The sequence below is a fragment of the Sander vitreus genome, chromosome 5, assembly GCF_031162955.1.
Source record: "Sander vitreus isolate 19-12246 chromosome 5, sanVit1, whole genome shotgun sequence".
Classification (NCBI taxonomy): Eukaryota; Metazoa; Chordata; class Actinopteri; order Perciformes; family Percidae; genus Sander; species Sander vitreus.
In genome coordinates this window covers 17506835-17530872 of record NC_135859.1, presented here as the reverse complement: position 1 = coordinate 17530872, position 24038 = coordinate 17506835, and the positions used below count along the sequence as shown (strand labels likewise).

General features: G+C 39.1%; 2 protein-coding genes across 10 annotated transcripts; both read left to right on the top strand.

The window, feature by feature from the left end:
• The first annotated feature begins 40 nt into the window (after positions 1 to 40).
• mob1a (MOB kinase activator 1A) lies at positions 41 to 9554 on the top strand. Its single transcript, XM_078250772.1, has 6 exons — positions 41 to 235; positions 1628 to 1794; positions 2334 to 2427; positions 4554 to 4687; positions 6168 to 6331; positions 7532 to 9554. Exons 1-6 carry the CDS (start codon positions 222 to 224, stop codon positions 7607 to 7609), a joined length of 651 nt encoding a protein of 216 aa, XP_078106898.1. The 5' UTR covers positions 41 to 221; the 3' UTR covers positions 7610 to 9554.
• A 1071-nt stretch (positions 9555 to 10625) lies between these two features.
• On the top strand, positions 10626 to 23866 carry trafd1 (TRAF-type zinc finger domain containing 1). Of its 9 annotated transcripts, none has more exons than XM_078250762.1 (12): positions 10626 to 10683; positions 12012 to 12060; positions 13234 to 13369; positions 15522 to 15575; positions 15688 to 16123; positions 17389 to 17679; positions 17758 to 17822; positions 19547 to 19807; positions 20316 to 20454; positions 20877 to 21087; positions 22236 to 22293; positions 22755 to 23866. In XM_078250762.1, the coding sequence occupies exons 1-12, from the start codon at positions 10641 to 10643 to the stop codon at positions 22791 to 22793; spliced, it is 1782 nt and encodes a 593-aa protein (XP_078106888.1). In that variant the 5' UTR covers positions 10626 to 10640; the 3' UTR covers positions 22794 to 23866. The 9 variants fall into 9 exon arrangements, with proteins under 9 accessions (XP_078106888.1, XP_078106890.1, XP_078106896.1 ...); XM_078250764.1 differs by lacking the exon at positions 10626 to 10683 and adding an exon at positions 11070 to 11212; XM_078250770.1 differs by lacking the exon at positions 10626 to 10683 and adding an exon at positions 11205 to 11226.
• The last annotated feature ends 172 nt before the right edge of the window (positions 23867 to 24038 follow it).

Genomic DNA, 24038 nt, shown 5'->3' with positions numbered 1-24038 from the left:
TAGTAGCTACATGCAGCCGGGAGGGGGCGACAGTCTGCCTGCCGGGCTTCTACAGAGAGCCGATAGAGGAAGAGCCAGTGTGGGTGCAGTTCATGTTAGCCTAAACGTTACTATTAGCAGGCATCGCTGACAAGTGGTTGTCTATTTGTAAAACAAATTTCTGTTTACTAAACCAGAGTTAGGAGTTGTAATCGAGGCTCTCCGACGACTGCTTCGCCAAGATGAGCTTCCTGTTGTAAGTAAAGTTAGCAGTCTTGCTAAGTTACAGACGGAGCTTGCGGTTAACGTTAGCTACGCTTCTACGAAGTTCCATCAAGGGAAGTGACTGGCGTCTAAGTAAGACACCGTTACAGAAAACAAAAAGCTAACGTTAACCTCATTGCAATCCTAATAAGTTTAGCTAGGTTACACTTAAACCGCCTTTTTCTTACGTAACGTTAGGCTTATCATTCGTCGTCCTAACAGTATATGTGAGCTGTGTTTATTTATAGGTTCCCAGCACACGCCAACTATAACCAAACTTAATGCACGCTAGCATTAGTCCTCAATCATACACATCTTTGCTGTCTTGACCTCGTTAGGGGGGTTGATAAACGTCGAGCAATGTGATAAACTGTCCCGTTGTTTACAGCGACACTGTCACATTTCCTGTCTGTTGCACCAAGTGGGTAATCACCATAACTTAATTTGCATGACACAGATTGTACAGTCACACTTCTGTCACACTGAAAACGAGCCGAGACAAGTTGACAAACGTTTGAACGTTTGACAAATGTGGCAGCGATGATCACCAGTAGTGGTCGATGGATATGGGTTTTTCAATGCCGATGCCGATATTTAGACAGCAGGGAAGCCGATGGTCGATATATAATGCAGATATCATTGTCAATGATAACAAACATATTTATTTTGCATCTGATAAAATACAACAATTTATTAATAATAACAAATGAGACACAACATTGCTGAACTTAAATTAACATTTAACACTGTTATTGTCTCTGTTCAGTCTGTTTAGTTTAGTGTTATGTTAGGCTAGAACTTGCAGCATAGTTTTATAAAACACAAAGGAAAAACAACGTTTTTTAAACGCTCTGTGATCGGACAGCGCTTAAAAACCTTTACAGTTACACTTGCTTACATAAATGTAGTCAGGAGTGGGGGGGGGGACTAGGGAGGTCCTTACAATAGTTTTTCGAGCCCTGTAAGCTAGTTTAGCTGGCTGAAGGCTTGCTACCGTTATGCTGAAGTCTACCCATAGAATGGTGAAATTGACACAAGTAGGGGCACTAACTTTGTTCTACAGCAGTCACACTGACAAGGCTACCTGCAGATGTGTCTGTAGACGTGTTTTTGTAAATTGGCCTTGTGAGTGCAGGTATTGGCCGATGCCGATTATCTCAAAATGGCATTAGTGTGATTCATCGGTCTATCACTAATTCACAAGTATCGTTTCAGTATTAATTTAATAGATGTTCACCAGCTGCTGATTGCACAGACCAGACAGGAAGGATCCTCACATGAGAAGGCCCAAGAGGAGCTTCTACTCCTACACAAGCCTTTTAAAAAGGTCACTGTCCTGCTAGCGCACAGACAGTTGCTCATCTCCATGTTTGTTTCTTTGCAGTGGCAGTCGTTCATCCAAGACCTTCAAGCCGAAGAAGAACATCCCAGAGGGCTCCCATCAGTATGAGCTCCTGAAACACGCTGAGGCAACACTGGGCAGTGGGAACTTGAGGCAGGCTGTCATGCTGCCTGAGGGAGAAGATCTCAATGAGTGGATTGCTGTCAACAGTGAGTTGATGAATGCAATAAAGATATTTATAGAAAACATTATTCAGTCCACAAACTGCCATTTTAAATTTGCAAACATAAATGATCATTGTACAGAGGTTAAACATTTGCATCACCAAGTGGTAAAGTAACACAGATGTGTGGTTTAACAAACTTAAAAAAAAAAAAAAAGATAAATTATTGGTCATGGAATTAAGATTTACAAAGTTAGCAGTGGTAGTAACAGCAGAATTATTTGAAACATAAAAGATAGTTTACCAGAAATATGAAATGGTCATGCAGCATACTCATGCATAAATGTGACCATATTTGGTTGTATTCACATCCTTAATTTTACAGCAGGCCATACATATGTACAGAAATTGAGATGGCTATGTATGGCTGTAGATAATGTATTCTAAAAAAAGAAGGTCATAAACTGTCTACATTGTATAAAAAAGACCAGATCAAAAAACTGTATATATAGAAAATTTAGTTTATTATTGTTATGAGCATGAACATTCCTAGAGAACAGAAATACAATGAATCCTTTTTTTCAGCGGTGGATTTCTTCAACCAGATCAACATGCTGTATGGCACCATCACCGAGTTCTGCACTGAGACCAGCTGCTCTGTGATGTCTGCTGGACCAAGGTAACAGCCCACCAAGTCCTGTGTAAAGAGTGTTTTTTTTATGTGACACCTGCATGTGTAATCAGGGTCTGACATTTGATTTTAGCTTAAATACTCCTGTATCTGTAAGGTCCAACTACTGGTTAGTCAGTTTCCTGCAGAAAATACACCAGGGAAACATAGGAAAGTTACTTTTTAGTAAAAAGGTTTACTTAAGACAAGGTAAAGGATGAAATACATGGCAGGGAAAATACTTTTTTGTTCATTTATTTTAGCAAGACAGCGACCCCAAAAATATGTATGTAATTTAACATGTAACATATAATCTTAGCTAAAACCTGCCCTGAACAGCTGAAAATGGGGTAAATATCATTTGGCAAGTTCCATTTAAACAAGAAAAAACAACAACATTTTGCTGAAGTATGCGTTTACGCAATTTTAAAAAACATGGAACTTATCATGAGTTTGCTGAGACACGAGATGTGTCACACAAAGCTTTAAAGAACATTAAAACATGAGTAACAGAAATAAATGATGAGAGATATGACACTCTACAGTACAGCACAGTGATACAGGGCTTTATAACACACCTACAGTAGTAGACCCTACCACAGTGTTTGTTTACAATAACTTCCAGGTAGAAAACTCCTGCAGTCACGTCCATACAACTTACCGGTGCTGAGCAAACGGGGGCGAGGAACGACTGGATATACTCCCATCTCATTCATATAAAATGCATGTTTGATGCTTTCATATGTCAATACTTTCAATAATGTTGGGTTGGAGACCTAATTTACCTGTCGGGCCACAGACTGAAGAAAATGACACCACCCAAACTAGCAGTTAGTCCGACGGGCGGTGAGCTGTTGCTGTTCGCATCGCTAGAATTGGTTTATCAAAGATGCTAGCAAAGCAACACAGTACAGAAAATCAGCACAGCAGAAACATCAGGTCGGACTTCCGTGTTTAACTATATATCTTTAAACGTTACAGTTATGGCTGAAAATGACAACAGACATAAACAAGTTTGCTGATTTCACATTATCTCCTCAATTGAAACCAATGGTTATTTGTCTACTTGGAAGTTATTTTTGTGTTAGCGCGACGTCACGGTGACTCAGTCTATATGATTTTATAAAACAATTGTTATGAATGACACAATACCACACTGCTAAAGGCAGTTAAGCATTACATTACAAGAGAAGCGTACCAGAATTGAACAATAAGTAGGGATTGCGTGTAATGATTACAGGCATTTATGAAATAAAGGTAAAGAGTTTAAGGAAGTTTAACTGAGTGCAATTTTTAAGTGTAAGTGAATGAAGGTGATTATGCTACCAAATGTAATATGCTAGCAAGTGATGAAACAAAGTCAGAAATAATCTTAGACTGAACCAAAATGTACACTAACAACTGAATTGAAGCCTTGTGAACTGAACTTAAGTGAATATAAGTTATTTTTTATGACGCCACATCTAAGTCAAAATCGCCTTCATAATATAGTTTTTTTTTTTTTAAGATTATTTTTTGGGGCTTTTCCCTTTTATTGTAGTGACAGTGGATAGACATGAAAGGGGGAGAGCGATGGGGGATGACACGCAGCAAAGGGCCGCAGGTCGGATTCGAATCTGGGCCGCTGCAGGACTCAGCCAACATGTTTTGTCCAGAATCGGGAAATGTGTCGTGCGATAAAAGAACCCAACTATGGATTCAGATTTTGAATGGCTAATACGGTTAAAGTGAATGAAATTAAAATGCATCATCTGATTGTCACATGGGGAAAACAGGAATTAAACTTTACATGTGGTCCCTCCCTGTAGATGCTGTTTGGTTAGAATCTAGATATGGCACTTCCTCTATCCTCTCTCCAGCCAAGACTGTCTGTGTTCAGTCTGTAATCAGGAGGAAGAGACCTCAGTTCACTTCCTGTTGACATAGCTGCCATCAAGAACATGATTGTAGATACTTTTGCATACTTTTGCACTTTTTTTTTAGCTTATCTAAATGATGTTGTGTCTTGACAGAAAGGCAGAATGAGTGCATGTTACAGCTAGAGCTTTCATTTTTATGTCTCATATGTAAGTCTGCTGTAACTAATGAACCCAGTCAGTAATTCGAGAGGTGCCAATTTATTTTGTTCTCTGTAGATATGAATATCACTGGGCTGATGGCACCAATATTAAGAAGCCCATCAAATGCTCTGCACCCAAGTACATTGACTACCTGATGACCTGGGTGCAGGATCAACTGGATGATGAGACACTTTTTCCCTCCAAGATTGGTAAGTCAAACGCTTTTTGGGATGATTTTGGATGCAGTTTCACCTTTTTGTAAAAGTCTATTATGCTATTATCTCTGAATTACCCAGTAGCTTCCTGTCAGTAGAATAAAACCAACACCAAACAGGCTGTAGTTACATTGTTCTCCAGCAGACAAGGCAACTATATACATCCCTTATTTAATTTTCATATTGTCTTTCCCCCATGCAAAGTTGACAGCTTTTTTTTTCTGTAACGTTACTTTTACCCTTTGGGGATTGACTTCTTGTCTTTGATCTTCAGAACTATATTTTTCTGTCCAACAATCTAGACTCTGATATGTTTGTTATTTTATATATACTGTATGCTATTCTGGGGTTTCTGAATTAGTTGTATATGTGTGTGTACAATATGTGTTTGGCTCTCTGAGAAAAAAAGTCCAGACAACAAACCTATTGCTACAGGTTCTGGCCTGTGCACTTACAGAGCAGTCGGAGGGTATTTGGGCTATTCAGTTGGATTTAGAAGGAAACAATGATTATGTAATTAATGAGTTGATTTCAGATGTTTACAGGGTATAGATAAATAGATGGACTTTATTAATCCCAAATTGGGAAATTACTCTTGTTACAGAAGCAAGTTACAAGGACATACACACATACAGAAAATAAAAGAAATATACTAGAATTAATAAATAAGATAAAAAAATAATATAGCAAAAGATAAAATACCAGAACTACTGAAAACAAATATACTTAGAGGAATGAAAATAATGTACATGTATATACAAGTGTAGAATATAATGTTCAACCTACATACATAGTACAGCCTATATAACAAAATAAAATATGTATAATATAAATATGAAGTAACCAGTGTGCAAGTAGCATAATAGTGCAATATTGTAATGGGTGAGGTAATGAGAGAGTTATCTCACACACAGCTGTGAATTTCATGGAATGTAGCAGGATTTTTTTTTGTAGTGCATAATGAAGAGCCAACTGGAGCAGTGAGCCCCCAAAACAAACAAGAAGTGAAGATGACTGCAGTCCATGTGTCCTAGACTTTAGACATGATAATTACAAAATATAGGCTACAATTTTTTTAAGTTTATGTTAACTTGTCGCGTTTCATTTGGTCCACCGGAATTTAAGGACAGTGTATACAAAGATTACAATTAAATAAAATGGACAGTGTAGGAATTGTGTGAATGTAACATATTAAAACTGGAAGTTGGCACTTTAAAGCTCATAGTCAGTGTTTCATTTCAAACCCAGTGTGGTGGAGTACAAAGAAAACGCAACAAAAATGTGTCACTGTCCCAATACCATCTGACTGCACGGTATCTCCCCTCTCTGCCTGCCGTGTACATTTTTGATTTGTAACTTTGTGTGGATGGAGAGATTTTTCTGCTACTGTCCATACTTGTGCTAGAATTTTGATTAGAAACAGCACATGCTCTTCTCTTGACATCAGCATTTCCCTGCACCTACTGTCCCACAGGAGTTCCTTTTCCCAAGAACTTTATGTCTGTGGCCAAAACCATCCTGAAGCGCCTGTTCAGGGTTTACGCTCACATCTACCACCAACATTTTGACTCTGTGATGCAGCTGCAGGAGGAGGCCCACCTCAACACCTCCTTCAAGCACTTCATTTTCTTTGTTCAGGTAGGATTACCCTGCTACAATGTAGGGTTTAATCACTGCTGTGTAAAGCCCCATCCACACATGCACTGTAATATTGGCTCTGCCGATTTTACATGTTATGTTTTCCATAAAAGTTGCTCTGGCAATCTGCCTGCTGAGGAACTAGTACCATGTCTGTAATATGGCTTAAGTGTGAAAGCATAATAAAATCAGTCATACAGGTAAAAGCATCAACAAGATAATGATAACTTTATGTGTGATGTGCATACAATACAGTGTGCCAACCAGTCAAACTAGGAATGGGAATGAAGCTTTAAAGACAGCGGACTAGACTCCGAAGAGAGACCCTTTGCAAGCTACACTACTTTTGTTAGAATTGCTCGACACTGATCCTACACTTAAATACAATAACTGTTCACTCTGTGCTACGAACAAGACAACAATACATCTTAATGGGATGTGGCAGTAAATAATCTCTTGTTCTACACCAGTGGTTCTCAAAGTGGGGTCCGGGGGTCCCCAACAAAAAGGGGAATAATTTATTTTCACTATATTTCATCTATAAGTAACACAATGGCTGATTGTATGACTAGGTTGCTCATGTGTTTCATTCACTTTCTGTAATAACACATCTAAAAGCAAAACTTCAGGTAGGAGACCTTGGGACACAGTCTTATCAGATGGGGGCCCGCGGTCTAATTTGTGTCAGTTTAGGGGTCCTTGATGTGAAAAAGTTTGAGAACCACTGTTCTATGCATCGCACCTAACACCCTGCGACGCCTATTCTCGTCTTTGCCAGATGTCAATTATTATGCAAGCATGGTAACTGCAACAGTCCTGTCATGTTTGAACAGAGTCCGCATGGATCTTTTTCGCAACAGAGACCTATGCATGAAAGCCAAGAAGTCATTACTTGAACAAACCGATTATCTCAGCAATTTCCCAGATTATATGTCTAAAGGGGGCCAAAGGAAATTTGACATTGAGGGAGGAGTTTTGCCTATGTGGTGTGAAACATAATTTTATGCAAAGTGTCTAGTTACATTAACGTATTGTAAGTTAACTCCATTGAGTGTTAGGGATTGTATTGGGCCTCTAAACATGTCAATGCTACAGCAGACATGGTTACTGACCACACTACTCTAGATTGTGTATGGGCAGCAACAATGTGCCATATAAACAGTTTTAATTGTAATCAAGAAACGTTTTTTCTTCTCGTAGGAGTTCAACCTTATCGACAGGCGAGAGCTTGCTCCCCTGCAGGACTTGATCGAGAAGCTTGGATCCAAGGACAGATAGACATTTCATCACACATTTCCCTTTTTTTTAAACCGTTTCTTTTTCCTACTTTGTCCCTCTCTGTGACCTCAGCTACCTCTATGACTTCTAGTCTCAACTCTTCAAATCTGTGCCTTCTTCTTTTCATTTCACGAAGGTTTGTACTGTACTTGTCCTTGTATTAATTTTCTTATCTTTTATGCTGCCTTTGAGCCCTCTCTTCCATTTTGCCACTCTAGATGATATGAAATAGTGTAGTGTGTGATAAGAATATTTTTTCACAGGACTGTCGTTAACAACTCTGTAAGAGCAACCTACTGAATATTGTATATTGGGCCAAGGACATTTGGAAGTTCAAGTGAAAACCAGCTTTTTTTCCCTTCAGAAGTTGGTATACAGTGTTTTGATTGTCTGAACATAGGCAATTTTCGTTTTGGTAACTTTTAGCTATTGTAATTACAGTGACTGACCAAATATTCCAATCTCATCTTTTTGAAATTTCCGTCAATAGTGTGAAGTGGAGAGTAAAAACGTCAAGAAAAGTAGTGACATTGAACATGCATGACAATACAAGTTTGTGGCAGGTATTGTCAGTCTAACATGAAGACGGGCACAAAAACACACAGGTGTATATACAGTAGTATATAGCTCTCCCACGTATGCTAAGATGCTTCCTATTGACACTCTCTTTGACCCAGTTGCATGTGAAGAGATGCAGTGATAGACGATTTTGACATGCCTTTGTTCTTGCCCCACAAAAAACACCACCATCGACTGCATTATAGTTATGTCAATTTGGTCATGCAATATTGTGTTTTGCACATTTTCCTGCTAATTTCTTCATTAAAATAGTAAAATGCAAGATATGGTGATTACAAGGATACTTTTAAACTGCTAGATAGTGATTACTGATAGCCACTTAAAGCTTTTGTAATCATGACCCCATAAAGGAGTAGAAATAATCGTGTCAACAGCAGAAATTGTCTAATGTGAATTATTTGTTTTACTGTCATTTTAGTTTATTTTTGTGGTGCCGATTTACTTGTGGAACCCTGCATATTTGATCTTTCAATGCTGGTACTTCATTTTATTTTTTATACTAAATATTTCCCCCCTGGATTGTAAAATAGAGCAATAACAATTGCACCTGTGCACGATAAGGATGAGTGACCTGAGGTATATGTAGTTTTTCCACAGATGTCTTTATTAGTCTCAGTGCATGTATCATGGACATTTCCTGAGCTTAACTCTGGCTACAACAGCAGGGCTGTTTGTACTGCCATCCTTTAACAAACTAATGCAGCTAGTATTCCTGATGAATGTTTCATTTGGCAACTTTGAGCAAGGGAATTAACCTTAACCTTCTTCATGTTGGACCAAAATTCTTATCAGACAATCCTGTAACCAATTAGGAGCTGTTAGATAACTTAATGCGTCACCAGGAACCAACCCATGGGATTGGGTGCAGTAGAGTGTTCATTTTATAACGTACTGCTTTTTAAGAAATTGAAAGTCTTTCAACAATGTGAGGAAAAACAAACATGTTTTTACACTTTTAACTGCGATTTATCCACTCTTAGGCCCCTTATTTGAATATATAACTAGTCCTTTCAATCTAGTCACATATTTTTGAAATTTATTGCTTTTTCATCACAATTTTGTTTTTAAACTTTTGGCATGGAGTTACATTTCATATTACATGTACATGTAAAATACATAGTTGAATTTACCTTTTCAAATAAGGAACAAGGGCTTTGAAATGAATTAAAAGTTTTATATATTTACAATAATGGTCCAATCATTGGGGGGTCATTTTGACTGGGAGGAGGTGCGAGGATGTATGTACGAACATTTTTTGTAAATAAGATCAGTGTTTTATCTGAACAAAACTGTGCCTTACAAAAATGAAAATGTCTGATATGACAGTATTGGTAGATCAAAAACTCAATAAACACTGAAAGGACAATGTTGTGTTGCTCTTAATTTTGTGTATGCCACATATCTGGAATTGATGGATAAAACAGTGAAGTATTGCTTCTTGTAATCCTTCAGTTTCCTTTTGCAAACATAAAAATAATACATTTTTCTTGTAATTTCTAAATATATGTTTAGTTTATGGCTACACATGATGCAAACCTGAAGTGGTTCATTTATAAATATGAATTAAAATATAACTTCTCACCCAACTATGTAGGCTAATACATATTTTATTTATAATATAATTCAGAGTAATTGACAGCAACAATAAGCCCTGGTTCACAGCAAAACTCAGGCGCCTTCGTTAGGTCAAGGAAGAGGACTACAGAAGTGGGGACAAGATCCTGTACAACCAGGCAAAGAGAAGAGAAGCTACTTTGAAAACCCGAAGAACAAGTTCTCAGCCAACGACTCTGTTTCTGTGTGGAAAGGCCAGCAGGACATCACCCACTACAGGAGACCACCCCTCACACTGTAGAGACCCATCAACTGGCCGACGACCTGAATGGGTTAACTGCAGGTTTTAGCCCCCCTCACCCGGTCTGATATCAAACAACTCTCTCTTTTATTTTTTTATTTACAAACCTATATCTGTACAGCGTTATTGTCCTTGTTGTTAGCCGTATGTCTATTTCTGTGAATGTACTTTGAGAGCAACAAAAACCCGGAGTCAAATTCTATGTACGTTGTGTTTCCACTTTCTTCTTATTAAAGTGATCGCGGCTTCATGGATAAACTGGGCTGTCTAATAACAAACAAAATGAGCCCACTGTGCTTTGGATAAAGAAATACTGTATTAGCACGTTTTGAACGGCCATTCAGACAACTTCTGTTATATCTGTTATAAACGAATAATAAAACACAAATACCAACACATTCCGACCAGTAACCATATATTATTACAGTGACATTTGATCAGCTGACGCACATCAGAGCTGTGCAGGAGAACTGCGTGAAATCGGCGGTCGATGTTTGTCATTCCGCTTCGGAAGAAAGTCTATAATTTTCTCCCAGCTCTGACAGTCCTTCGCGTTTTATGTTATATCATAAACTGGTGAGATATTTGCTCGAATGCATGCGCAGGGCGATCACCATAGACAAGCGATCACAGGTAGCAGGTTAGTAATGGGCAAATTATAAACTGTCTATGGCAAATCCCGACTTCCGATGTAGCTAGACAGGAAGTTAAAACACAAAGTTACGGAGTCGGTGCCTATTTTTTTTACAGTCTATGGTCGCAGCACTTGCTTGCTAAAAGGTCAATTCTGTATATATAATTGACACATTTATCACAGTTTTAGAAGATGTGTTAGTAAAATAAGATATTGGATAGAAATAATAAAAAAAAAAAGCAGGAGTGTCACCCGAGACGTTTTTACAAGTGCACGGTGTTTACTCAACCAATCAAAATCGTTCCTGGAGACTGAGATACCGAGTATATTATTTGCCCTGAGTAAAGGCGTACAGGTAGCTTTAACCATTAACCTCAAAATACGCATGTCCCTTACAAATTCATATTACAATTCGATTGCGTTTAGACTAAGTGAAATATTATCAATTGCCATGGTAGGATTTGGTTTGGTCGTGCTCATGTTAAAGGAGGCGGAATGGATGCGTACGTAGACAGCCTGAGAGGCCTCGCTTGGGGTACAATCACTTATGTGTGTGGACAGAGCAAGTAGGAAATAATAACGAACTGTTTTCCGAGATATCAATTAGCTGTCGTAATCGGGTTTACTTTTCCACAGAGGTGAATTAATTGACAAACGGTAACATCACAACGACTGTCAAGCTTGGACTGGGCACCACATTATTATCCTTAACGTTAGCGACTTAACGTAAGGAGTGTATAAAGTTAGTTAGGGTATCGTTAGCTAGCTAAATCAACGCTACATGGTGGTTGCTAACAAGGAATGTAACGTTAAGCTACGTAGCTAGATAGCTTAAGGCAACACTGCTAACATTGTCCAACATTTTGAGGTAGTTCGAGATGCTTGTTGACTAACATTAACGGTTAATCCAGGCCATCATTAGCTATCGTTAACGTTACCTGCTTGGAAACACTGGGTGAGCAAAGCGTAAGAGCTGTCAACCAGTCTCTCATTTGCTAACAGTCATTTAACAGTGGTGACGTTAGCTACCTGTACTCTTTAACGTTTCATTAGCCCTGATTATTCATGGGGCTATTTTTAAATGAGCCCAATAAACAGATGTTGGTGCCAGTGCAATTAAGTAACGTTAGACGTCAACGAAACTGTAAACGTGTTGAACGCAACCAAATTCATTTTTATAACTACAAACATGTAGCTAGGCCTGTATTTACCTGTTATAAACAGTAGTAAAGCACGCCAAAACAGAGCTAGGTTAAGTGTCACTTTCTCCTAACGTTACATGTCAGTCAAGCTATTGTGTGTCATTAATAACTAACGTTACACTTTGTCCATAGGCCTCGGTAAAGCCATGGCAGATGAAAATACACAGTTCTGTGGAAATTGGTAAGTATGAATAAGGTACATTGTACGTACAAGCCAGTAAAACAGTTTATTTCTTGAGGCTTTATGTGCACACAAAACCACCCGTTGGTCAAAGAGTGTAAAACAGGCAGATTTATTACTGATGATCTCAACCATCCGTGATGTACGGTATTTTGCGTCAGTAAGGGCTTGGGAATGATGAAAGTCAACAATGAAAACAAATAAATCAATTTTGATGTAATCCATTTATAGCCTATTATAGGGCTGGGCAACATATTGATATTATATCGACATCGGGATATGAGACTAGATATTGTCTTAGATTTTGGATATTGTAATATGGCATAATTGTTGTCTTTTCCTGGTTTTAAAGGCTGCATTACAGTGAAGTTATGTCATTTTATGAACTTACCAGACTGTTGTAACTGTTCTATTATTTGCCTTTTCCCACTTATATCCACATTACTGCTGATTATTTATCAAAAATCTCATTGTGTAAATATTTTGTGAAAGCACCAATAGTCAACACTACAATATCGTATCGATATTGAGGTATTTGGTCAAAAATGTCGTGATATTTGATTTTCTCCATATTGTCCAGCCCTAGCCTATCAATATATTGTCTATTTTCTGACAAGTAGGCCTATGCTTGTACAACATTACTGTATATGTCTTGTGAGTAATGCATCAAATGTGTGTAATCAATCCTTTGGTAAATAATTGTTTCATAATAATGGCAGGAGGGGCAATATTTACAGGGCTGCAGTCAAGACCAACTTAATCAAGTACAAATCAAGTCCAAGGCAGTGAATGTGCTTGTGTAACTAGGAGGGGAGACTTTATTCATTTTATTCAGGAACAATAATTTCTCAACTGTGTTAGGGCTTCGGGCATCATCAATGACGCTATTTGTCTAAAACGATCCAAACCTCGATATGTGCTTCACGGTTTTTTATCAAGCTCTGTTTCCCCCATCAAGATCTGTTCCCCCCTACCTAAACCTGAAACAAACCCTAACTGTGGATGGGGGCTGATCTCGACTGGGGAACAGACTTCGACACAACACCGTAAAAAAACTTCCTGGATTACTCGACACACGCTCTGAAGCCTCGGCACATCACTAAACATCACTACAAGTGATCATTTTGATATGGTGGTGAAAACAGGTTTTCATCATTTTCTTTACCTTTCTAGCAAACATGACATTCCAGAGGCTAATTTTACTACCCATGAGATCCACTGCCGAAGAAACATCGCACTGTGTGATGTATGCCAGGAGCCAGTGCCCCGGTCAGATCTGCAGGAGCACAAACAGCAGGAACATACTCAGGTAACATCTGAACAGCAGTATGGGAGACTTAACATAATTCTTGCAGTAGATGTGTGTTGCTTTAAAGGGCAGGCCTAGTACCAAAAAGTGGAAAAATGTGTGTTATCTGCATAGCCTGGAAAAGCCAAACAATATGTGTGAACATTAGTCACATGTCAGTTATTTATCTTGAGTAAGTATCCGTGCGATAAGGGAGTAGGAAAGGACAGTAAAACTCTAGACTCTGTGGGAGGAACTCTTGTATGTTGTAGACATTTTTGCCTTATATTGATTCACTACATGCAACACCTCATTGTGCTTTATTGCTTATTGAACAATCCATTTGATTTAGGATGAAGTACAGTGGTGTGAAAAAGTGTTTGCCCCCTTCCTCATTTCTTGTTCCTTTGCATGTTTGTCACACTTAAGTGTTTCGGAACATCAAACCAATTTAAACAAAAGTCAAGGACAACACAAGTAAACACAAAATGCAATTTGTAAATGAAGGTGTTTATTATTAAAGGAGAAAAAAAATCCAAACCATCATGGCCCTGTGTGAAAAAGTGATTGCCCCCCTTGTTAAAACATACTATAACTGTGGTTGTCCACACCTGAGTTCAATTTCTCTAGCCACACCCAGGCCTGATTATTGCCACACCTGTTCACAATCAAGGCATCACTTAAATAGGAGCTGCTTGACACAGTAAGATCCACCAGAAGATCCTTAAAAGCTACACATCATGCCGAGACCCAAAGAAATTCAGGAACAATTGAGAAAGAAAGTAATTGAGATCTATCAGTCTGGAAAGGGTTATAAAGCCATTTCCAAAGCTTTGGGAATCCAGCGAACCACAGTGAGAGCCATTATCCACAAATGGCGAAGACATGGAACAGTGGTGAACCTTCCCAGGAGTGGCCGGCCGCCCAAAATTACCCCAAGAGCGCAGCGACGACTCATCAAGAGGTCACAAAGACCCCACAACAACGTCCAAGAACTGCAGGCCTCACTTGCCTCAGTTAAGGTCAGCGTTCATGCCTCCACCATCAGGAAAAGACTGGGCAAAAAATGGCCTGCATGGCAGAGTTCCAAGGAGAAAACCACTGCTGAGCAAAAGAACATCAAAGCTTGTCTCAATTTCTCCAGAACACATCTTGATGATCCCCAAGACTTTTGGGACAACATTCTGTGGACCGATGAGACAAAGTGGAACTCTTTGGAAGGTGTGTGTCCAAGTATATCTGGCGTAGAAGGAACACTGCATTTCATAAAAGAACATTATACCAACTGTAAAATATGGTGGTGGTAGTGTGATGGTCTGGGGCTGTTTTGCTGCTTCAGGACCTGGAAGACTTGCCGTGATAAAAGGAACTATGAATTCTGCTGTCTACCAAGAGATCCTGAAGGAGAATGTCCGACCATCTGTTCGTGTACTCAAGCTGAAAGCGAACTTGGGTTCTGCAGCAGGACAATGATCCTAAACACACCAGCAAGTCCACCACCCGAATGGCTGAAGAAAAACTAAATGAAGACTTTGGAGTGGCCTAGCCAAAGTCTGACCTGAATCCTATTGAGATGTTGTGGTATGACCTTAAAAAAGGCCGTTCATGCTCGAAAACCCTCTAATGTAACTGAATTAGGACAATTCTGCAAAGATGAGTGGGCCAAAATTCCTCCAGGACGCTGTAAAAGCCTCATTGCACGTTATCGCAAACGCTTGGTTGCAGTTGTTGCTGCTAAGGGTGGCCCAACCAGTTATTAGGTTTAGGGGGCAATCACTTTTTCACACAGGGCCATGATGGTTTGGATTTTTTTTCACCTTTAATAATTAACACCTTCATTTACAAATTGCATTTTGTGTTTACTTGTGTTGTCCTTGACTATTGTTTAAATTGGTTTGATGTTCCGAAACACTTAAGTGTGACAAACATGCAAAGGAACAGGAAATGAGGAAGGGGGCAAACACTTTTTCACACCACTGTATATGTATTGTCAATATCAGTTACTGATGCTATTTCTAACACGGCAACTATAAACTGGCAAATGCAGCCTCTGTGTCAATGGAAAAGCACGTCAGTAACCTCAAATCCTCATTCTAAAGAAAAGGCTAACAAGAAACTAACGTCAGACTGTTACTGGATTGCAACATTAAAAGCATTTTCACTTTCATTTCAGATTACATGCAAGTGTGGTTTGAAGATTGAGAAAAATCATGTTGATGTTCACCAGGTATTTCTGAAGAACATTTCTCTTCCCTATTCTTATTTATCTATTCCCTATTAATGCTCAGCCATCTGTAGTAAATCCTCAAATTGTGCTACCTTACAATTGTTTCTTTCAGAGCTCTGAATGTTCTCAGCGGCTGGTCCCGTGCCAATACTGTGAACTGGAGATAGTTTTCTGTCAGTCCAAAGAGCATGAGGATTATTGCGGTACACGCACTGAGCCCTGCGCATTCTGCAAATGCAATGTAATGTTGAGGGAACAAGCTGTGCATCCGGTCTTATGTGGAAGTCTTACACCGCCCCAAGAGAGGAACAACAGCCGGACAAGTCGCAGTCCAGTAGAATCACAGCCTCCAGGAGCATGGTTTGAAGCCCACTCCATCCGAAACCTCCTAAGAGCCCAAGAGAGAGGCCCAAAGAATAATAACATCAGTGCAGCGGAACAACAGGCATTTCCCCGGCCATTCGATCCCAGGGTATATAACACTTCAAGGGGACCTCAAGGCCCAGGAGACTGGAAGAATACTGCCCCGAGGAATACATTTAGCCACTGTGAGTTTATCAAAGACCTATTGATTATTACATTTGCTGTTGGGGAAAAAATTCCAGCTGGCTCAATTATTTTAGTTGAATATATCATTATGTATTGGCCAAAGATTTACCAATGTAGCTTTAAAGGACTGTAAAAGCAACTTAAAGGAACACGCCGACCCATTGGGACTTTAGCTTATTCACCGTAACCCCCAAAGTTAGACAAGTCGATACATACCCTTCTCATCTCCGTGCGTGTTGTAACTCTGTCTGACGCCCCCAGCGCTAGCTTAGCCTAGCACAGATCCTGGAGGTAACCGGTTCCAGCTAGCCTACTGCTCTGAATAAGTGACAAAATAACGCCAAGATGTTCCTGTTTACATGTTGTGATTTGTATAGTCACAGGGTGTACAAATAACAAGGATCTGTGCTAGGCTTAGCTAGCTCTGGGGGCGTCAGACAGAGTTACAACGCGCACGGAGATGAGAAGGGTACGTATCGACTTGTCTAACTTTGGGGGTTACTGTGAATAAGCTAAAGTCCCAATAAGTTCCTTTTTAAAGGTGCCCTCTGGAGTTTTCTTGTGAACAAACAAAAGTTATGTTTACGTCAAGTGTTTCTTACCAAAACACATTGTTTGCATCCATGAGGTGTAACAGACATGGCGAATACATTTTGTTTCCCATAAAACATTTCTTAAGCCGTGAAACCAGCAGCAAGAATGTGTTTTGCGTCATCCGTGTCCTTGAGTGTGCACGATACAAACCAAACTGGGGTACACGTGTAAAACATTGACTAGTGGTCAAAAACCCCACAGAGTACTTTTTAAACTTCCAGCTCTTCTAAAGTACCACAATATTTGACATAATCTTTACATCTTGTTAAAAAATCACTCAAAATTTGAGTCACACAGAAATATCTCACTGTAAATGTTACTTTCAACTTTTTCTTCATGTAAGGCCATCTTTATAGAAATTAGTTAGAGGACATGCAGTAGATGCCCCTGGAAAATATCTTCTATCAATTTAGAGAGATTTTGCTGGCTCAACATAAAGCAAGAACACATTGCATATGTTGATAACCTTTATTGTGTGTATTTAAATTTTACAGTTTGTCTGAACTGCAATAATAAACTTTAATATTGTGGCTTTAACATTAGGGGTTTGTCAAAACATTAAACGGAACAAATGCTAAAACATTTAAATATCCTTTTTTTCTCCTTTACTGTACTTGTAGTTGCAGCTAAAAACATTTCTGAAATAACTATAATACATGTTTTCTTGTAGTGCTGGGGCAGAGGGATTTTCTGAATAGCAGCACCAGTAGTGCGTGGCCACAAAGTGAGCTGACACTGGGTAACGATTCATCAGGCCTGGACTACATGTTGGCCCTCAGCCTGCAGAGTGATGGAGAATCAGTGGCTGGAGGCGTCGAGGGAAATCTGTGGAGTGGCATCTGGGACCACAAGATTGGGAAGACGTCTAACACCTCTGTAAACTCTCCATTCTCGCCGCCCAACAACAACTTCCCAAACTTCACTACAGGCACAAGTGCAGTCCAGGAACATGATCAAGCAGGTAAGATAGTGTTGATTAGAGTACTTTTGAGTTATTCTGTTGTCAGTTTTTGTTAATGATTTTAAATAATTTTCACAGATTCCATGCTTCCTTGTGAGTTTTGCGAAGAGCTGTTTCCTGAAGAGGACCTCATTTTGCATCAGGTTAGAGATGTCATTTTATTCTTTTGGTTACACTTTTGCTCTTTGGGGGTTGACTCATGACTCATCCAGCTGAATAAGTGCTTAACCCGATATTGGCCGATATGAATTTAATTTAGACAAACATTTTTGACAAGGATCCTTTACATTTGTGTTAAATCATGAGGCATGGTAGGATCTAATCAACTAACAGCATGCCTACAAACCAATCAGCCCTCTAGAAAAAGGGGTGACTGTGCTCACAGGATCCTGATATGGACAAAGGCACTATATTAACAATACATTGAGAAGAGGCCTAAAAAAGATTGTCATGTGTCACATTTATAGACTTGTAGAATCTCGGCTTTCAGTGATAACGCTCTTCAATTTAGTTTCTTGCTGATTTTTAACAAGGTTTTCTTGTAGTGAGGGCAGCGCAGACCATAATTTAGGAAGCGAGTTAAAAAACCAGGGAGGAATATTCCTCCAGAGCAATTAAAGTAATTGGATTGTCTATATACATTTAGGTACTCCTTCATGCTCTTTCTTTTCAATATATGCCTTAAGAAGGATAAAAATGGTGCAGATTCAATAGCTTTTTATTTGTGGTTTATATGCTATTATCTGTCCATCATGTAGTTAACATTTTTAGTCAGGTAACCGATAGACACCTTTTGTTTCTTGGACTAAAGAGCCTGTGATCAATGACAACGCTAACATCATACTGTAATGCTAGTTGTCCTTTAAGAAATGCATGTCCATATTCAAGTAAAACATACATATAATATTGGAGGAAAACTGGAGGGCAGACAGTTTAAAATTCCAGGTCAGTGCATCATATCTGCAAAATACAACCAGAACCTGATAACCAGCCTAAAGGCCGTTTTATGCTTCTGCGGAAGCTCCACGCAGAGCTTTCGCCGTAGCCTACGTAAGTGGCCTGATGTTTATACTTGTGCGCTGGTGTGTGCGTCGAGCCGACACGTGTGTGTGTGTGTGTGTGGGGGAGTGTTTGGTAGAGCAAGGGAGAAGTGAGAGAGTGACAGCGATTAGCTTCGGAGCGAGTACCGACTCTAGAGTCATAGTGAGAGAAACAAAGTGTCTCCCCTGTGTTTTCTGACCGAGGTGGGAAATCTGTAGCAGGAAAAGTTAACCCTCTCCTTGATTTCATGTTGTTTTATGGAGAAGGAGAACCAGGAAATGAGTCAGGGGAAATGCAACGCTACCCAGCCATGGCTGAGCAACGTAGACGCAGAGGGGTCTATGCCGTTGATTCAACGCAGAAGCATAAAACGGCCTTAACAGACCCTGTTCACTTGAATTTAGAATTACTTGCTGATGTTTTGAAATATTTTAACCTGATTCCAGCCCCTCTTTCAGTTTTAAGTTCCCTTAATGTTAGACATACCTGCTGTGACCTACTTGCTTTGTCATGGTGCATTCTGTTTTTTTTCTTCTCCCTTCCCACCAGGATTCTGCATTGTAAAGTGGTTGAGAGATAAATCTGTACAAATCTAATCAGTGTAAAATACTCCATAAGCATAAGTCAGACATGACACGGCATGCAAACATTTTCATACTTTACTTTATCTTTGTTTGCTTAGACGGTTTCCAGTCCAGTTACAGCCTTTACCTGTTTGAACAAGAAAAGAGGCTGTCATCTCCACATAGTTAGGGACACGAATGATGACTTGTTGACTTCACAGAGACTTCAACCTTTTTGAATACCTTTCTTCTATTGGTTTCAGACTGGATGCAGCCCCGCCTCCGCCTTTGCGTCTTACAGCAAGCAGCCCTTGTCTCCACCTAAAGAGGACAGGATGAGCAGGAATGCTTCAGGGCTGATGCACAACGTCCCTGACACACTCGCTTCAAACATCCCCACTTTCCCTCGATCAGTCTCCCCGGCCTCCTACAGTCCTCCAGCCAGTCCACTAGAGGGCGATGTGGTCATTCCATGTGAATTCTGTGGCGTCGCTCTGGAGGAGGCTGTCGTCTTTCACCATCAGGTATGTCAGTAAGACAGCCAGTGTAAAATGAATGACACATCTTGAGTGACTATTTTGTTGCCCTTGAAGAAAGGAAATTATTTTGACCAGTTGTAGGAAATCTTAAAAATGTGGCAATTAAACATATTTCAAATATGTCTTCTATATAGAGCTCCACATTATGACGTAAACAACCAGCCTGTTAAGACCATTTCTGAATATGTGTTCATGAATGATGAATATTTAACAAAAGAGACAAAAAAGAAATCGACAGATTTGTAATTGCATCATGGCTAATTGCCAATTTAATGTGTTTTCTGGGCGCCCAGATAGCTCAGTTGGTAGAGCAGACGCCCATATAGAGAGGTTTACTCCTCGACGCAGCGGGCCCGGGTTCGACTCCGACCTGCGGCCCTTTGCTGCATGTCATTCCCCCCTCTCTCCCCTTTCATGTCTTCATCTGTCCTGTCAAAAATAAAGGCCGAAAATGCCCAAAAGAATAATCTTTAATGTGTTTTCTTATATCTAGGACAAATGTGATATGCGTCCTCAGACTGCTCCTCCACTGAATAATCTAACAAAAGCATCCGTCAAAAAACCACTGAGCCCTGCTCAAGACGCCATTGGTCAGCTGTCTCCAGATTTTAAAAGGAGAATGAATCCCCAAGGTAATGTTGTATAGAATTTATTTTGAAAATGAATAAACTGATACAAATTTGATTAGATAAAGTACTTAGTATTCAATTCAAAGCCACCACAAACTATGACCCTATATTTTAACTTACTATAACTATTTTATGTCTTAGATTCTCATTTAGTTGTTTTACTTGTGATTTTCTTTTTATACAAATTTAATTAGCATTGTTGGAGGGAGCCTGAGACCCAAGATTTTCAGTGACGACTGCTTTTGTAATTGTTGTGTATTGATGATAAAAAAAACAACTTGTAAAACCTAAAAAACATGACGCGTACAAAGCTAGGTTGTGTGGCTATTACTTTTGGGAAGTTTTGTTGAAGTGTTGAGGGTTTTCTATTCACTTTGTACATTTGTGTTTATTTACACATATTGTGTGTCCTGTTCCACATATAGCTGACTTCTCAGATGGGGACTTTGACAGAAACACACCACCAGGACAAAACCCAAGGGAATGGCAGAGAGGATACATTGGACTACCAAGTCAAAGGAAGACATCCAACTGTGATGCTTCTGTAAAAAACAGAACTCAGCAGGGCAGGGAAGCAGAAGGGGCTCATTCATCTTTCGGTGACCCTGAGAAGTCTGGTTCTGCATTTCTAAAGGGGTAAAAGCAATCATCAAATCATATGAAGACTAAGTTTTGAATCTCATTTGAATTTCTTAAAGTGGCTATATGTAGTATCAGTTTGGGTTGATTCTAGCGGCCGCTTTGGACTAAAGCGGTAGTGTTTTTACCACAGCTGCTGTCGTAAAGGTCTTTTCTTTACGGTGCTGTATTGCCTGAGTTAGTGTTACCGGGAGGTCATGTAGTTGTGATGAATGTTTTGCTCAGACAGAAAATCATTCATTTACAATAAGAGAATACGTTATAGATGCATCGTTGCATAAGGTAACTTAGCCTGGATCGTGAGCTAAACCTGGTATCACTGTCACTGTGTCACGAGCCAAAGCATTAAGAGATTGTTGTAGCAACCAACGTAGTAATAACTTGTATAGCGCATTTCACGAAACCCAGGGACGCTTCACACAGGTACAGGGGGACAAGGGAAAAGAAAATAGTAGACCAACACAGACTGAAAGGAATAAAACGTCCACGCTAAATGGAAGGGGGGCGTAATTTAATGTAGGCTACTGGCGTACAACAACATTGCGCATTGTAAAATTATTTTATGAATGAAATAGACATATTACATACCTGAGGCCAATGCGGGAATGTTTTTGAATCATTTTAATAAAGTCCCGTAATTGTCTCCATCTGTTGAAAGCCCGACCGAGATTGACTCGGTTTCGCTTGTCGTCTTTCACGTTCCCCTTTAAAATTAAAATACAATTGGGTCTACATAAAGACATCTACTGCTACCTTTTACCTGCATACCCACTAACATAGGCTTATCCGGTGTTCAGCCGAAATCTGTGACCCTTCAGAATATGTGCTCTGTAGTGCAGTCTACCGTCCGTAAATCATTTTGTGACTTTGTTTGAAAAATCGGACCCGGGCAGAGGCATTAATAAAAACTATATAAAAATAGCGTTCTTTTCACTGTTAGTCTCGTTTGCTGTTACAGGTCATTTATGATCATTAGATGGAACATTACGCAGTTTCAGAAACGTGTAAAATATACGTCTTACATATAGTCACTTCAAGCTCTACTTGACCAATGTAGAATTTGTTAAACAACTAATGTGCTTTTTTGTAAATAGAATGTTAAAGTATGTTATTCATATTCTGATTTGAATGTGTTTGTCCACCAGAGTACATCTACCAGAAAATAATGAAGGGAGAGGGAACAGAAGAAACTCTTTGACAAAGGTAACCTTCAAGTTTCAAAAACAAAAACAAAAGTCCCATTCTGTAGGGTTGATATTAATGTGTCGTGTGTGAAAAATAAGAAGAAAATGCAGGCAGAAGGCAGGGTCTTTGCAGATACAGACGCCATCACACACTTCTAGTGGGTTGTTAATTGTTTAATGCTGCATATTATACCTAAAGTAAATAAAGTGAAGTACCTAAAGTAAAAGTAGTAAAGTAGGTGAGAGAGAGAGAGATGCAGCCAGGCTTAACTAACCTGGGAACACTCAGGTTACACTAACATTCCACCTGAAGAGTAGAGAAAAATGTGTTGTTTTTTTAACATTAAAGCATGAACATGTTCTAGTAGAAACCCAAAATACAAGTATGAACCTCAAGAGTATAATATTGGACCTTTTAAAGCAACTCAACACATGGTTGCATCTGTAAAAGGATTTCCACTTGTATTCTTCCATTTGCAGTTGCCCAAGAAGCAGAATGAAGAGCAGCAAGAGGAGTGAGAGCAAGAACATATGGAGAAATACAAAAACCAAATCTGCTACTCTGCTTTTCATGTATCTTCTTGCACACTTTTGAAAACAAAACTTATCTGATAAGTGCCTGTCTGAGTATTAGTTATCTTGCAGTTTATATTTTAATGAGTTTACTATTAAATCGAAGTATGTCATTTGGTGTATTAATGCATTATTTCATTATTCTGCTTTATTTCAAGATTTGTTTCAAATGTATTTCTAACATCTAGCCTCAAAAGATAAATTATAAAAAGGATTTTATTTGTGCTGAATTTGATTAGTTTTTTTTTACTCTACAAGTCGTGTCGTGGCTCATTAGGATAATTGAGAAGATCAAACGGACACATGGCTTTGTCGGTGTGCATTTGTCTAACTTAATCTTTACCTTGTTACTTCAGCCAAGAACATTTTGTTTTCACCCCCGTTTGTCAGTTCTTTCAGGGTCTTTCACAGTGTTCCTGTCGGTTTCTGCATCTTTATGTAACCTAAAGCACTTTGATAGATTATTTTGTGAAAAAGGGCTTGAGGAATAGATTTGATAAATTTATGCATCTTTGACCACGAAAAAAAACAACTGTATAATTAAACATTTGTCTTTTTATACTCTTCAGTAATATTTTAATTTTTTTTAAATCATAACTATAGAACTATATATGTGGTGTTACGATAAAATGGCTTTTGAAGCAGCGTCTCCTGTCCAATCTTCTTTTAAGTAGTATGAACAATTTTGTGTGCTGCTCCTCTGAATAGGATTTAAGATTGATAAGAAGTATTTTGTGTGTAACATAGGGTCCACTTTAGCAATACATATACTGTAAGATAGACAACCTTGTGCCATAGATGGTTGAGTGCTTTTTACTAAAGACAACACCAGAGCGTTTTCCTGATTAACATCTGGTCATCAACCTCAACTAGTGAGGAGCAAATGATGAGTGATATCTCCTGGTGTGGTGTTTGGTTGGACTGTAGGCACTCATGGCACATGGCTGACTATTCCTGTTTAAGAACAACTGTCTTGATGCTCTTTGTCTTGTGTGGCTATTAAATGTTTAATAAGGACATTCATGGCTCTGGTTTGTATTCTGTCAGTGTTGTTTCATACATCTTTATACATCGAGCTCACCTCAGTTTACCAGTCATGGTACCAAAAGTCTAACTAAAACTTTAAATTCTAATCTTATCTGGTGCCCTTGATGAGAAATGAGAAATGCCACAGAGGAGCAGACGGGCTTT